This window comes from Mustela lutreola, chromosome 9 (genome assembly GCF_030435805.1).
Source record: "Mustela lutreola isolate mMusLut2 chromosome 9, mMusLut2.pri, whole genome shotgun sequence".
Taxonomy (NCBI): Eukaryota; Metazoa; Chordata; class Mammalia; order Carnivora; family Mustelidae; genus Mustela; species Mustela lutreola.
The window spans coordinates 120,119,254-120,133,848 of NC_081298.1; the positions used below are offsets into that span (position 1 = coordinate 120,119,254).

General features: G+C 43.5%; 1 protein-coding gene and 1 long non-coding RNA gene across 11 annotated transcripts in view; one reads left to right on the forward strand and one right to left on the reverse strand.

The window, feature by feature from the left end:
* The window catches only part of BIRC6 (baculoviral IAP repeat containing 6), a 226,673-nt gene extending 213,417 nt beyond the window's left edge, over positions 1-13,256 (reverse strand). For 9 of the 10 annotated variants that reach the window (XM_059188672.1, XM_059188669.1, XM_059188667.1 and 6 more), the window contains exon 1: positions 12,902-13,249. In XM_059188672.1, coding sequence (XP_059044655.1) covers positions 12,902-13,226 — 325 coding nt within the window. In that variant the 5' untranslated portion in view covers positions 13,227-13,249. Of the gene's footprint in view, positions 1-12,901 lie in introns of all 10 variants that reach the window. The other variant, XR_009357395.1, reaches the window with a different exon arrangement.
* Positions 13,257-13,319: 63 nt separating this feature from the next.
* LOC131840553 (uncharacterized) overlaps positions 13,320-14,595 on the forward strand; it is a 36,413-nt gene continuing 35,137 nt past the window's right edge. The window contains exon 1 of the long non-coding RNA XR_009357396.1: positions 13,320-13,724. This is a non-coding gene — a long non-coding RNA (uncharacterized LOC131840553). The remainder of the gene's footprint in view (positions 13,725-14,595) is intronic.

Below are 14,595 nucleotides of genomic sequence, written 5' to 3' on the forward strand. Positions count from 1 at the left end.
GCTTTAAAAAAAAGGTACTTCCTGCCTATTCTGCTGTTCTTACAAACTATATTACAGCAATCTATTGCTGTTTATAGTCTATCTGTAGTTACAGCCAACTGCTGTTAAAGACAAAGTACCAAATTTTAACAACTTAAGTATGGTTACCAGTACAAATTGCCAGTTAAACAACAAGGTTATAATGGGTGCACATTTACTTCTGCTTCCTCCCAAGTCTCACTAAAAAGATAATAAAGAGGGCATTAAACAAACCCACAGAGACAAAAAGAACAAGTTAGGAGAAAAAATAAAAAAATTTCTTGAAGTTAGAGGCCAGACAGAAGAGCCTTAACAGACCAATACGCCCTGGGAAAATCTCAAAGCTAAATCAGCAGGGAGGAAAGGCCAAAGTACCTATGCTGTAGTAGGTTTTTCAAAGATGTTATTTATTTATTTTAGAGAGAGAGTGAGAGATCGCATGTAGGCGTGCAGGGAGGGCGGGGAGTGGCAGAGGGAGAGAATTTTCAAGCACAAATCCCTGCTCAGCAGGGAGCCTGCCATGGGGCTCCACCTCACAGCCCAGGAGATCATGACCTGAGCTGAAACCAAGAGTCAGACGCTCAACCAACTGAGCCACCCAGGCACCTGGGCACCCCTGTGTTGCAGTATTTTTCAAATTACATAGTAATAAGTCTAAAATAAAAATTATTTCAAAGTAGTAGCCTTTCGCAGTATTTCTTTTTTTTTTTAAAGATTTTATTTTTTTATTTGAGAGAGAGACAGTGAGAGAGAGCATGAGAGGGGAGAAGGTCAGAGGAAGAAGCAGACTCCCCATGGAGCAGAGAGCCTGATGCGGGACTCGATCCCAGGACTCCGGGATCATGCCCTGAGCTGAAGGCAGTCGCTTAACCAACTGAGCCACCCAGGCGCCCTCGCAGTATTTTTTTCAACCAACGCTAAAAACATAGCTCCTCTAATAACAGACCACTAAATTTTTTACCTTAAACTAGGAGTTCTCACACTGAAAATCATGGTAGCTACAGGTCAAAGGGACCAATCCAAGATCCTCAGGCTATTTCATCACTCCCACCCTTGTGCTCTGCACCCTAATACCAATGTGCTTATAACAAACACCACCTGCTTCCCGCCTCTTACTTGTGCTGTTTCCTCTACCTGGCTAACTCTTTTTCTTTCAAGAGCCGAGGTGTCACCTCCTCTAGAAGCTTTCCAAATTGAGAGCCAGGGAGGATTTTAAATTCATCTTATTATCCCCATATGGCAGAAAAATACTTGTTGAATTAACTACATAATTAAAAACAACAATACAAAAGTATTAAGCACTAGCATGCTTATGGTGGATTAAGCAGTATCTACATGTATCAGTTTATTTAATCTTTCCAATAACCCAATGAGTTGGGTGTGCAGAGAGGTTAAGCATCTTGCCTAAGGGCACAGATAGTAAGTGCTGAATCATGGACTGAAATGCAGTCTGGCTCCAGAACCAACATCCTTAACCACCAGGCTCAGCTTTCTCTTTAATTGCCAACATCTTCCCAATCTGTGTTCCCAAATCCTGAAGCTTCAACTCTGAATGCCCAAAACCTTCTGGACATCTCTAGTTGGATGACATTCAAGAACTGCAAAATTAACACAACCAATGTCACTATCTCCCTCTTGCTCCCAAAATCCTCCAACAAAAACTACTTACCACATCTTCTTGTCTTACTTCAGTTAATAAATACCATTCATCCAGTTACCCAAAGTAGGAACCCACACATGAGTACTTTTCACCTATCCATCTCTCTCATCCCCACAACTGCCAAAAATTATGGTTCCTACCTTTCAAACTAACTTACACAAAGCTCTCATCATGTCTCATACCTGGGCATTAGTTTCAAACCTCTCTAAAAACAAATTTGATTATGAAATAACCTACAATGGCTCCCTACCACTGACATCATGTCAAATTTCTTTTTTTTTCCTAAGAATTTATTTTTTGAGAGAAAGAGAAAGCATGTGCACAAGCAGAGGGGAGAGGCAGAGGGAGAAGCAGACCTCCCACTGAGCAGGGCTTGATCCCAGGACCCTGTCTGTATTCATGACCTGAGGTGAAAACAGATGCTTAAAGCAACTGAGCCACCCAGGCACCCCTCAAGTCAGATTTCTTAACAAAACGTATTATGATCTTGTCTTTGCCTATCTCTCAGCTTCAACTTTAACCATACCCTCACACATCCTAAACTCCCAACTGGTTTCCTTCGAAAACTTCTCTCTGTTCCTTGAATTTGCCATGTTTTTAAAGACCACAATGTCGGGGCACCTGGGTGGCTCAGTGGGTTAAAGCCACTGCCTTCGGCTCAGGTCATGATCTCAGGGTCCTGGGATCGAGCCCCACATCGGGCTCTCTGCTCAGTGGGGAGCCTGCTTCCCTTCCTCTCTCTCTGCCTGCCTCTCTGCCTACTTGTGATCTGCCAAATAAATAAATAAAATCTTAAAAAAAAAAAGACCACAATGTCTCCACACAAACAAGTACCCTAACTTAAAATGATGATCCCTAAAATGTTCCCTCCCACCATCTCATCTTTCAAAATGAATCATTAAAGCAACCTCCTTTGAGAAGTCTTCTCTACTTCCCTCAGGTTGAAGAAACTACCTCCTGTGTACTCACACAGCACTCTGCATATCTATGTTATAGTACTTATAACATTACACTAAAATGATTTACCTAAGGGCAGCCATTAACCAGCTGCCTTTGGCTCAGGTCATGATCCAAGGGTCCTGGGATTGAGCCCTGCACTGGGCTCCCTGCTTGGTGGGAAGCCTGCTACTCCCTCTCCCACAACCCCCTGCTTGTGCTCCCTCTCTCACTGTGCCTCTTTCTATCAAATTAATAAATAAAATCTTAAAAAAAAAAAAAAGATTTACCTAAACACATCACCAAGCATGCATTCAAAGGCCAAAATGTTGCCTTGATTCTTTTTTTTTTTTAAGATTTTTATTTATTTATTTGATAGAGAGAGATCACAAGTAGGCAGAGAGGCAGGCAGAGAGAGAGGGGGAAGCAGGCTCCCCGCTGAGCAGAGAGCCCGATGTGGGGCTCGAACCCAGGACCGTGAGATCATGACCTGAGCTGAAGGCAGAGGCTTAAACCACTGAGCCACCCAGGCGTCCCTGTTGCCTTGATTATTTTGTGCCCCCGTGTCTAGCATATGTTCAATAAATGTATAAATAAATATAAATCAACTAGCTCGGGGCGCCTGGGTGGCTCAGTGGGTTAAGCCTCTGCTTTCAGCTCAGGTCATGATCTCAGGGTTCTGGGATCGAGTCCCGCATCGGGCTCTCTGCTCAGCAGGAGCCTGCTTCCTCCTCTCTCTCTCTCTCTCTCTCTCTCTCTCTCTGCTTGCCTCTCTGCCTACTTGTGATCTCTCTCTGTCAAATAAATAAAATCTTAAAAAAAAAAACAAACAGGGGCACCTGGGTGGCTCAGTGGGTTAAGCCGCTGCCTTCGGCTCAGGTCATGATCTCGGGGTCCTGGGATCGAGCCCCGAGTCCTGCTTCCTCCTCTCTCTCTGCCTGCCTCTCTGCCTACTTATGATCTCTGTCAAATAAATTTTAAAAATCTTAAAAAAAAAAAAAAACTAGTTCTTCACATTACCTTGCTCTTTTCACAATTTCAAGTCCAAAATCAATTAACTTACATAGTCTATATTTCTCCTGGAATACAAAAGTTATTATAATTATGTCCATTATATTTCAGTCACATTTCCATATACACGGAAAACTGTAAGAATACTGCCACTTCAACCACATATCTGCAACAAAAATGTCTGCAGTATTTAAATAGCCACTGCTACCAAAAAAATGAAAAAATACTTTGAGCGTGTGTGTATGTATGTATGTGTATATATATATATATATATATATATATATATATATATGTATGTATATATATATATACAACCACTTTCTGGGGTAGACACTATTACTATTCTCATTTTATGGGATGAACTTCAAGATCAAACAGAACCAAGGTTTAATCCCAAACTGTTTGGATCCAGAAGCTATCTTATAGAGACCCTCAGCAAATCTATAGCTAATAAAAGACTTAGACAAATTATTGTTAGAGAAAAATCATCCTTGAACAGATAATAGTTAGGAAAAGATCCGAGATAAACATAAAAAAAATTTGGATCAATTTTTCTTGCTCTAAAAACAGATCAAAATATTTTTTTAATTTTAATATAAATTCGCTCTAATTAACTGTGGGAAAATGTTTTGTTAATAAAAAGCAAACTGAGGGGCGCCTGGGTGGCTCAGTGGGTTAAGCCGCTGCCTTCGGCTCAGGTCATGATCCCAGGGTCCAGGGATCGAGTCCCACATCCGGCTCTCTGCTCGGCAGAAAGCCTGCTTCTCTCTCTCTCTCTCTCTCTGCCTGCCTCTCTGTCTACTTGTAATCTCTGTCAAATAAACAAATAAAATCTTTAAAAAAAAAAAAAAAAACAGCAAACTGGGGCACCTGGCTGGATCAGTTGGTAGAGAATGCAACTCCTGGTCTCAGGTTTGTGAGTTCAAGCCTCACACTGGGTACAGAGATTACTTATAAAATCTTAAGGGGCGCCTGGGTTAAGAGTTCGACTCTTGTTTTCAGCTCGGGTTGTGATCTCAGGGTCATGCGACAGAGCCAGGCTCCATGCTCCCCGTACAGTCTGTTTAAGACTCTCTCCCCAGGGGCACCTGGGTGAACGAACAGTCATTAGGCATCTGCCTTCAGCTCAGGTCATGATCCCCAGGTCCTAGGATCGAGCCCCACATCGGGCTCCTTGCTTGGCGGAGAGCTAGGCTTCCCCTGCTCTCACTGTCTATCTCTCTCAGTCAAATAAATAAATAAAATCTTTTAAAAAAAAAAATAAATAAATAAACTCTCTCTCCCTTTCTTTTTGCCTCCCCTTCAAATAAATAAAAATATCTTTTAAAAAATAAAATCTTGGGGCGCCTGGGTGGCTCAGTGGGTTAAAAGCCTCTGCCTTTGGCTCAGGTCATGATCCCAGGGTCCTGGGATCGAGGCCCGCATCGGACTCTCTGCTCAGCGGGGAGCCTGCTTCCTCCTCTCTTTCTGCCTGCCTCTCTACCACTTGTGATCTCTGTCTGTCAAATAAATAAATAAAATCTTTAAAAAAAAAATAAAATAATAAAATAAAATAAAATCTTAAAAAAATAAATAAAATAAAACAGCAAATCTTTGACATAAGGCAGGTCATCACGTAGCATTACTTTAAAGTCAGTCAACTGTAACATAAAGTTTGTACTGAGCCCACAAAGAGATTTGCCCAATTAAGTTTTTATAAAAAACTCAGATGCAGACACGCATGGGTGGCTCAGTCCATTAAGCAACTGCCTTTAGCTCAGGTCATGATCCCAGGGTCCTGGGATAGAGCCCCACATCAGGCTCCCTGGAGCCTGCTTCTTCCTCACCCTCGGCCACTCCCCTACTTGAGGGTATAGGCACACGCTTGCTTGCTCTGTCAAATAAATAAGTAAAATCTTTCAAAATAAAAGGGGGGGTGGCGCCTGAGTGACTCAGTGGGTTAAAGCCTTTGCCTTCGGCTTGGGTCATGATCCCAGGGTCCTGGCGCTCTGCTCAGCGGGGAGCCTGCTTCCCCATCTCTCTCTGCCTGCTTCTCTGCCTACTTGTGATCTGTCAAATAAATAAAACAAAATCTTAAAAAAAGAAAAAAAAAGAACTCGGATGCATTCAGGAGACAACTATCTTCTAGGGCTACTGAAATCCCAACTCTATATTGTGTTCATTATATTTCATAAAATAACTAGAAAGAGACTAGAAAGGTTTATCTTCCCAAGGTAAGTCAGGAAATAGGAAGTTGTATGAATCATTTACAATTTCCAAAACAGACCTACAGAAAGGTTTTATATTTTATCCAAATTAGTGCAAGCTTAATTTAGGAAATAGTAAAAAAGAATATTTTCTACCTCTAACAAAGTGATAATAAGTATGAATTTGATCCCAAAAAATATTTGAGAAATACACAGGGTAACCTAACTAGTCTTCTATGCTCCAAGACTTCTTAGAGCAGGCAGCTCTGGGCTTTAAGTCTGAACAAGAAGCTCAAAACAAACAAAAAATAAATATGTAAAAATTCTCCCAATCTGAACTCCACCACAACTGGAGTAGAGTACAGTGATCTTTTTCTCACTTATGACCATCGTGCAAATTTCTCATACCTAATCAAAGTCAATGTCAAAGGGAAATATTCACAAAGAAATCTGAAACTAGATTATTTGTCTAAAAACACTGAGCAGGGGCACCTGGGTGACTCAGTGGGTTAAAGCCTCTGCCTTTGGCTCAGGTCATGATCCCAGGGCTCTGGGATTGAGCCCTGCATCAGGCTCTCTGCTCGGCAGGGAGCCTGCTTCCCCCTCTCTCTCTGCCTGCCTCTCTGCCTACTTGTAATCTCTGTCTCTCAAATAAATAAATAAAATCTTTAAAAAATAAAAATAAAGGGACGACTGGGTGGCTCAGTTGGTTAAGCAGCTGCCTTCGGCTCAGGTCATGATCCCAGGGTCCTGGGATCGAGTCCCGCATCGGGATCCTTGCTTGGCAGGGAGCCTGCTTCTCCCTCTGCCTCTGCCTGCCTCTCTGTCTGCCTGTGCTCACTTGCTCTCTCTCCCTCTGTCTCTGACAAATAAATAAATAAAATCTTTAAAAATAAATAAATAAATAAATAAATAAATATAAAAAAATTTAAAACTGCGCAGTTTTGGAGTTTCCTCCAGGTGACAGAAATCTGGAGCCCACTTCAGAAACTGTAGACACGATGTACACATACGGTACAACATCTACTTATTACTACCCACACACATTCATCTTCAGTTACTTACTTACAGACAGTGTATGAACAATCCGTGTGCACACAGAACTAGTAATACAATAGTCTTAACTTCATTCTGACATTAAGCCACACCAATACACTGAAAGACATTCTTCCAAATAGAGATAATATTCGTCACCAGCATTTAAATTTCCATGTGCACTTCAATGATATCTATCTGTCCTCTGTATATAAACACTAAGTCAGTGACCATTTTTTAAAGTAATAGTGAGAAGCATGGTAATAGCAAGTACCCATGAGCCTTAGGAGAATTAACATTCACTGTGTACATATGCCAAGCAGCATTAGGCACTTTAAACATGTTTACCACTTAATCTATACAACCATTCTATTAAATGTTCATCTTAATCTTAATTTACAAAAGAAAAAGCTGAAAGTTCAGGAAGTTTAGAGACTGAGTTAGTAAGTGAGCTAAAAGTCAAAATTCAGGAATACCTAAAATATAAACACCCATTCTCTTTCTATGTGCCCTCAAAAAAGTTTATTAAAAAAGCAAACAATACAAAATGTACTATTAGGGTAGGAAGGCACTATTTTAGAAATCAAGAGAAAAACACCACCAGTAATTAAATAAGAAAATATTGAGTAGGTACGCCTGGCTGGCTCAGTCAATAAAGTATCTGACTCTTGATCTCAAAGCCATAAGTTCAAGCCCCATGTTGGGTATAGAGATTGCTCAAATTAAAAAGAGGGGAGGGAGAGGAAGGGAAAGAAAATAAGGGAGGGAGGGTGGAGGGAAAGAAAAACTGAAGAAATCAGCATTACCTCACTCTTACATCAAAGCAAAAACTAGATGGATTTTGCTGGATGGTAAAAGGTGGTAAATAGGAAAAATTCCTAAGTTCAAATTTAGAGTGAAGTTCAAAAGATTTAACACAGAATATCAAAAAGGTTTAAATAAAAAAAAAAAAGAGTATTTACAAAGATTTACAAGTAAATAGAAGAAGTATTTTTGAACAGTAAACACACGTTCTGTTCAAAGAACTTTCCGTGTACTAACACTCCTAATAATTAGGACAATTATATCCCCCTTTTGCAAATGGGGTAACTGGAACAGAAATGTTAAGTAATTTAGTCAAGGTTACACAGTTAAATTGGGAGGTGAGGGAAAGCAGAAATTGGGATCTTAACCTAAGCCAACAGTCTCCACAACCAGGCTCCTTCCTTTACGCTAAATTGCAGGAACAAACTATAGCTAAAGAGAGGAACAAGCCTAGTAATACAAACAATATGGTCAAGTGGTGTATGGAGAGAGCTATTTTGATTTTCAAAATCCCAAGTACACAAATTAGCCTGTGAAAAGATGTTCAGCATCCTATGTCATCAGGGAACTGCAAATTAAAACAATGAAATACCACTACACACCTATTATTAGAATGGCCACAATCCAGGGCGCCTGGGTGGCTCAGTCGGTTAAGTGTCTGCCTTCAGCTCAGGTAGTGATCTCTGGGTCCTGGGACTGAGTTCATTGGGGAACCCATTTCTCTCTCTGCCCGCACCCCCATGCTTGGTCTCGCTTTCTCTCAAAAATAAATAAATAAAAATACTTTATAGAAGAAAAAGGAATGGCCACAATCCAAAATGGAAAAATAGCAAATGCTGAGAAGGATGTGGAGCCACAGGAACTCCCATTCACTAGCACTGGGAAAACAAAACAGCACAGCGGCTCTGGAAACAGTTTGGCAGTTTCTTGCAAAACTAACATAATCCTAACACTCAATCTGATATTCATGCTCCTTGCTACTTACCCAAATGAACTAAAAACCCAAGTCCACAAAAAACCCTGCACACAAATACTTATAGCAACTTTATTCATAACTGCCGCAACCTGGAAGCAACCAAGATGTCCTTCAGTAGGTGAATGGGTAAATGAATTGCGGTCCATCCAGACAATGGAATATCATCCAAAGCTAAAAAGCAAATGGGCTACCAAACCATGAAAAGACATGGGAGAACTTAAATGCATATTCTTAACTGAAAGAAGCCAAACTGAAAAGGCTACTGTATAATTCCAACCATGTAACATTCCAGAAAAGGCAGAACTATACAGTGAAAAAAATCAGGGAGAGGCAAGGGCAAGAGAGAGAGACAGGTGAATGGGCAGAACAGAGAGGATTTTTATGAAAGTGAAACTATTCTTTTTTTTTTTTTTTGTAAGATTTTATTTATTTATTTAACAGACAGAGATCACAAGTAGGCAGAGAGGTGGGGGCAGGGGTGTCCTGGAGGGAAGCAGGCTCCCTACAGAGCAGAAAGCCAGATGCAGGGCTGGATTCCAGGACCCTGAGATCATGACCTGAGCCTAAGGCAGAGGCTTAACCCACTGAGCCACCCAGGCACCCCTGAAAGTGAAAATATTCTGTATGATATATCCATTTTTCACAACCCACAGAATGTACACCAAAAGTGAACACTAATGTCAACTACAGACCTGGGTGATAATGATGTGTTAATGCAAGTTCACTGATTATAACAAACACACTGATAGTGAAGGGAGGTTGTGTGTACAGAGGGAACTGGAGGTATCTAGGAACTCTAGACATTCTGGTTAATTTTACCATGAACTGCTCTAAAAAACAAAATCTATTTAAGAAAAGAAAGGAGGGGAAAAGGTGTTTATTTAGCAGTTGGTATGTAAGGAAGCACCCATTTAACATACTCATTAGCCTCTATACACAACTGAAAAGTATTTATTAGTATTTTGCACTGGGCATCCTGAGGAGGGGATATAAACAAGAGGACAGGTTCCTTCCCACAAGGAGTTTTAAATATAGTTAAATGGACATCCTATATTCACAAAAAGCTAAATGGAATTTAAATAGTCCAAGACAGAAAACATACCACAAACAGTAAGTTGCCAAATTACTAAAATAGACATTAAGAGGACAACATGTGCGTAGGGGTTCAGTGGATCGCTTCAGACAAATAAAATCAGGAAGTTAAGATTTGCTCTAGGACCTAAAAAATGGCTTAGATATGCCTGGAGGGGACTGGCGCATTCCAAGAAAGAACAAAACTACCCAGTTAGGAAAGGAAATGAAATGAACCAGTTCACAAAACTAAATAGGGAGACAAGACTAGAGAGATTGGTAGAAGTCAAAGAATGCCAGGCCAAGGAATCAGCCTAGGAACGCTAAATTCTTAACTCTTAAATGCTAAAAAGGAGCAACTTGCCTAACCTCTGTTATACCGATGGCTCTTAATCTAACGAAAGTGTATTTACAAACACTGCATATCAGATACAGATATGTGCTAGAAGACACATTCAAAAATTCACCACCTCTGCTACCCAACTGAAGACATACATACGTCCTGCTTCCCATCCTTCAGTTTTCAATCTACTCTAGGAAGCTACCCATAATCCTACAATCTAACTCATTCAGAAGACACCTATCACCCAATAAAACTCCATCATTCTTTTTCCCCTCACACAAAGATGTCTTTCTTCTAGGGTAAAAAACAAAGTAGCTCCTTGCCCCTTAACTGGAAAGAGGGGTCATCTTAGGACCATGGTCACTACTGGCACCTTCTCCTCATTCTATTTATATGACGGTCACCCTCTATTAATTATTAAAAGCAAACCTCCTAAATAAGTATGTTAAATACATACATATAACAGGCAAGACAAAAAAAAAAAAAAGCAGCATTTGCTCCCCAATCACCAAAATAGATGACATACATAAGACTCTATACAACCTCTGGTAATTATCATCAATAACTGCAATTCTCATAAATGAAAACATCACAGATTTTGTCCACTGTTACTTTCAAACCTTTCCTGTAATCCTTTTGTTTACCATAGACTCTTCCACATATTTCAAATCACATACTCAAACTTCAATGTGTGGGCATCTGCGACTATATCCAATCCCACACTTTTCTAATTAACAAATTCCCCATCATATGCCAGCTAAGTTACCCAAATCAATGATGTTCTATGCATGTACCTTTAATCTTGTGTTAAAATCCTCAAACCCTCCCCTTTAGGAATCTACCACTAGAGTGACTATTTTCTCCCCTTTCATAACAGACACATTCATACATGCCCAATTTCCTCAACCATTTATTACAAACGCTCACACACATTATTTTTCTCAAACATAGGCTCCAAGCATAAAAACTCCCCATCAGACTCCTTTCTATCAAAAGCATTGTAAACCTTCCATTAATATGGCTTTTTATAAAAAATTCAAATACATATATTATAACACCAATTAGTCGAAGTTTACAATCATGAAAGACAGTATTAGATATTGTTTAAAGATACAAGCATATGCTAAAATACATAAAAACGTGTGAAAACAATAAAACCAAATTAAGGAGAATGCTCACAGGGGAAGGAGGATTGGAAGAATACAATCCAAGAGACAGAGAGGAGGCTCAACTTTCTAATGTTTTATTTCATTAACAGAATCAGGAATACATGGTTGTTCACCTTATTCTTTATACCTTTCTGTAGCTGAAATATTTTAAGGGAGTTTAAGAAGAAAGATATCCAATTACTAATTAGTATCTCCCACTCATACATAGAGACAGGTTGTTATGTCCAAAATGCAGTTACTACTCATAGTTACATCTGGGACACCCCTCCTGTCCTTTACCTTAAGCCAAGAAAAGAAAACTTACAAGGCTACAATCCAAAACTTTCCCTTAGACGTATCTTAGATATGGTCCAGGCTTATATTCTGTAGCTATATACAATCCATTTCTTTCACAACTCTCATACTGACAAAAGTTAAATCTCTTATTCTTCTATCCCTACACTACTATTAACTCTTACATGCCTTATTCCATAGCAAACCAGAACAATGAACTTATTTGTGTATGTTACTTGTGTATGTTAAAATCTGTGTCTGTTAAAACTTAAGTGAACTGTTTAGCCACATAACTAATTTACTCTGCTGAATGCAGGCATACACACCTCTGTGCACGCGTGTAAGCCACTCATATACTAACTTTTCTATCTCAATTTGTAACCTCTAAATTAAACCATACATCATTCAACCGCAAATGAAATGTCATCTCACCAAACACAGTTTAGCCAGAGTTAATTCCAAAACACTCCACTCCAGTACACACAGCGTTCACCTAATGCATAAAGTCCCGTCCCTGGAACAACGTTTACTCCACCCAGAAGTGCTCTCCTCCACTGGCGAGACTCACACATACCTCCGAATCCTAACTTTCGGCCCGCTGTGGTAGAACAAGGAGGGCCTGAAGTTTCACCTCATCACGATCCCAAAGGAATCTATATTTCATACACCGCAGGCTCGGAGCTTCTCATCACTAGGGGGTCGAAGTTGGAAGCCCCGAGCTAAGGGACAAGGTCTAGTCTTCCATGGCGTCCGCCTGAGTCCTGAAGTCGTCGACCGTACAGTTCAGGCAGCCGGCCCGCCTACTTCCCTCCCCACCCCCACTCCAGGCGCACCCCACCCCCACCCCCGGCGCGAAGCCCGCTGTACATCCTTGCACCTGCGGATCGTACGAACAGCCGAGGATCCGCTTCTCTCCACCCGAGGGAAGGGCTTAGATGCCGGCTCCGACACTGGCCTCCGGCCACCAGGCTCTCACGTCGGGACCAACCGGGCGACCCGTTCGCTCTCTGATCTAGCAGAAGGCAGCAGCGACACCTTCTCCAAAACCGACCCGGGGGCCTGCCCTTCTCAGGTGCCGGGCTCCGAGGCCTCCTCACCTCTCCCAGAGGACCAACCTACACCGGACACTCAAGGCCCGAAAGGCAACTCCCACCACTCCCCGACCCGCCAGTCTTTTCTTCCCAGCTGCAGCCGCTGAAAAAGCCAAGCCCCACGGTCCTCCTCCACCAGCTTCCGGGCCTCGGCTCACAGGCAGGCCTGAGCCCCCAGCCCTGCCCTCCGCCACCCCATTCCCGTCACGCCGCTTCCCCTCCACCGGAGGCCGAGCCCCGGGGCTGGGCGGCTTCCTTCCCCGGCATCCCGCGGGCCGCGCTCCTCCCGCGGCGGGCCCGGCCCCCGCCCGGCGTGCCGCACACTCACCGCTGAGCGCCGAGGCCTGCAGGGTGGCCCCCGAGGTGCCGTCGATGACTTTGATGGTCCCGCGACTGGTGACGGCTAGGATGGCGTTGAGCGCCGGGTGGTAGGAGAGGCTGTGCAGCCCGTCGGCGTCGCAGCGCATGCAGCCGTCTCGCAGCACCAGCCACTCCGAGACCCCGGCCGCTCCCGCCCCCGCCGCCGAGGAGCAGCCCGGGCCCGAGGCCGCCGCAGCCGCAGCCGCCATCTTCCGGCCTGCGCTCAGCACAATCACACTGGGAAGCGGCTCAGTGACAGTCCCGGGAGGTGCAGCACCGCCGCCAGTCACCATCCGGGGCCAGGGGGCAAGCGGAGCGCGTTAGCCGGAAGTGAAGTCAGGCGCCGGCACGCACGCGGGACGTCGGCCGCGCGCCCGGAGGGGCCAAGCTCGGAGGGAGGTTGGCGGGGGAGGGGGAGAAGGAGCGAAAGAGGCGGGACCTGGGGAGGGGGCGGGTAGCGGGTGGCTGGAGCATGCGCGGGAGAGCTGGCGCGTGCCACGCGCCCCCGGTCCAGCCAGCTTCTCGTCCGCAATGTCCCAGTTTTTTGTGGGGTTTTTTTTTTTCCCCTGAGCCTGGGGAGTGGCCGCTGCCTGGGCCCCGCCCCACTCCCAGGCTCCTGGAGATGGGGGTTGGGCTCCATGTGTTTCCGCTAGGCGGGGATCCTGGGCAGTGGGACCGCGCCGAGGTCCTCCGCGGCGGTCCCGGCGGCGACGGCACGCTTTCCTGTAGGAGCTGTGCGGCCGTCTGGTTGTGCGCGGGAGAAGACCCCAGAGTGCGGCCCTAGTCTACAAGTAAGCAGTCTGAAAAACCTCTGGTCTGGATTGGGAGAAACCAAACGACCTCAGTACCCCGTGCCTACTGCACGCCGCCATTCCCAGATCTTTTTGTTGAACAGAAGTGCCAGATTGGAGGTGCTGGAAGTATATTATTTAGCTTAATGTCTTCATCCACGTCACCAACAACTCAACTTCTGTGAGTTGTTAATAGATGTGTGGGGGTGTTGTGGGGCCAGGAAGAACTGTAGTCAAGTAAATTTACTAATCATATGTTTAATCTTTTCACTTGAAAATAAGTATGACGGGTGCCTGGGTGACCCAGTCGGATGAGCGTCTGCCTTTGGCTCAGGTCATGATCCTGGAGTCCTGGGATGGAGCCCCACATTGGGCTTCCTGCTCAGCTGGGCGATTCTCCCTCTCCCTCTGCCTGCCGCTCCCCTCACCCAGCTTGTGCTTTCTGTCAAATGAATAAATAAAATATTCTAAAAAATAAAAATAAAAAAATAAATATTATTAGATTCACACTTGTAAACCCAGTACAGACCTCTGGTCTGCCTCTCCAAAAAAATCATAATCCCTATCTAATTCAAAAAAAAACAGGGGCGTGGGACACCTGGGTAGCTTCAGCCAGTTAAGCGTCTGCCTTAGGCTCAGGTCAGGATGCCAAGGTCCTGGGATCAAGCCCCTCATCATTGGGCTTCCTGCTTCTCCCTCTGCTAGCCGCTCCCCCTGCTTGTGCTCTCTCCCTCTGTGTCAAATAAATAAACAAAATCTTAAAAAAAAAAAAAAAAAAAAAGGCTGGACAAACTCAAATTTAGGGACTTCTATAAAATACCTGACCAGTGTTCCTCAAAGTTGGAACAGAAAGGCCCAATTTACCCAGTTT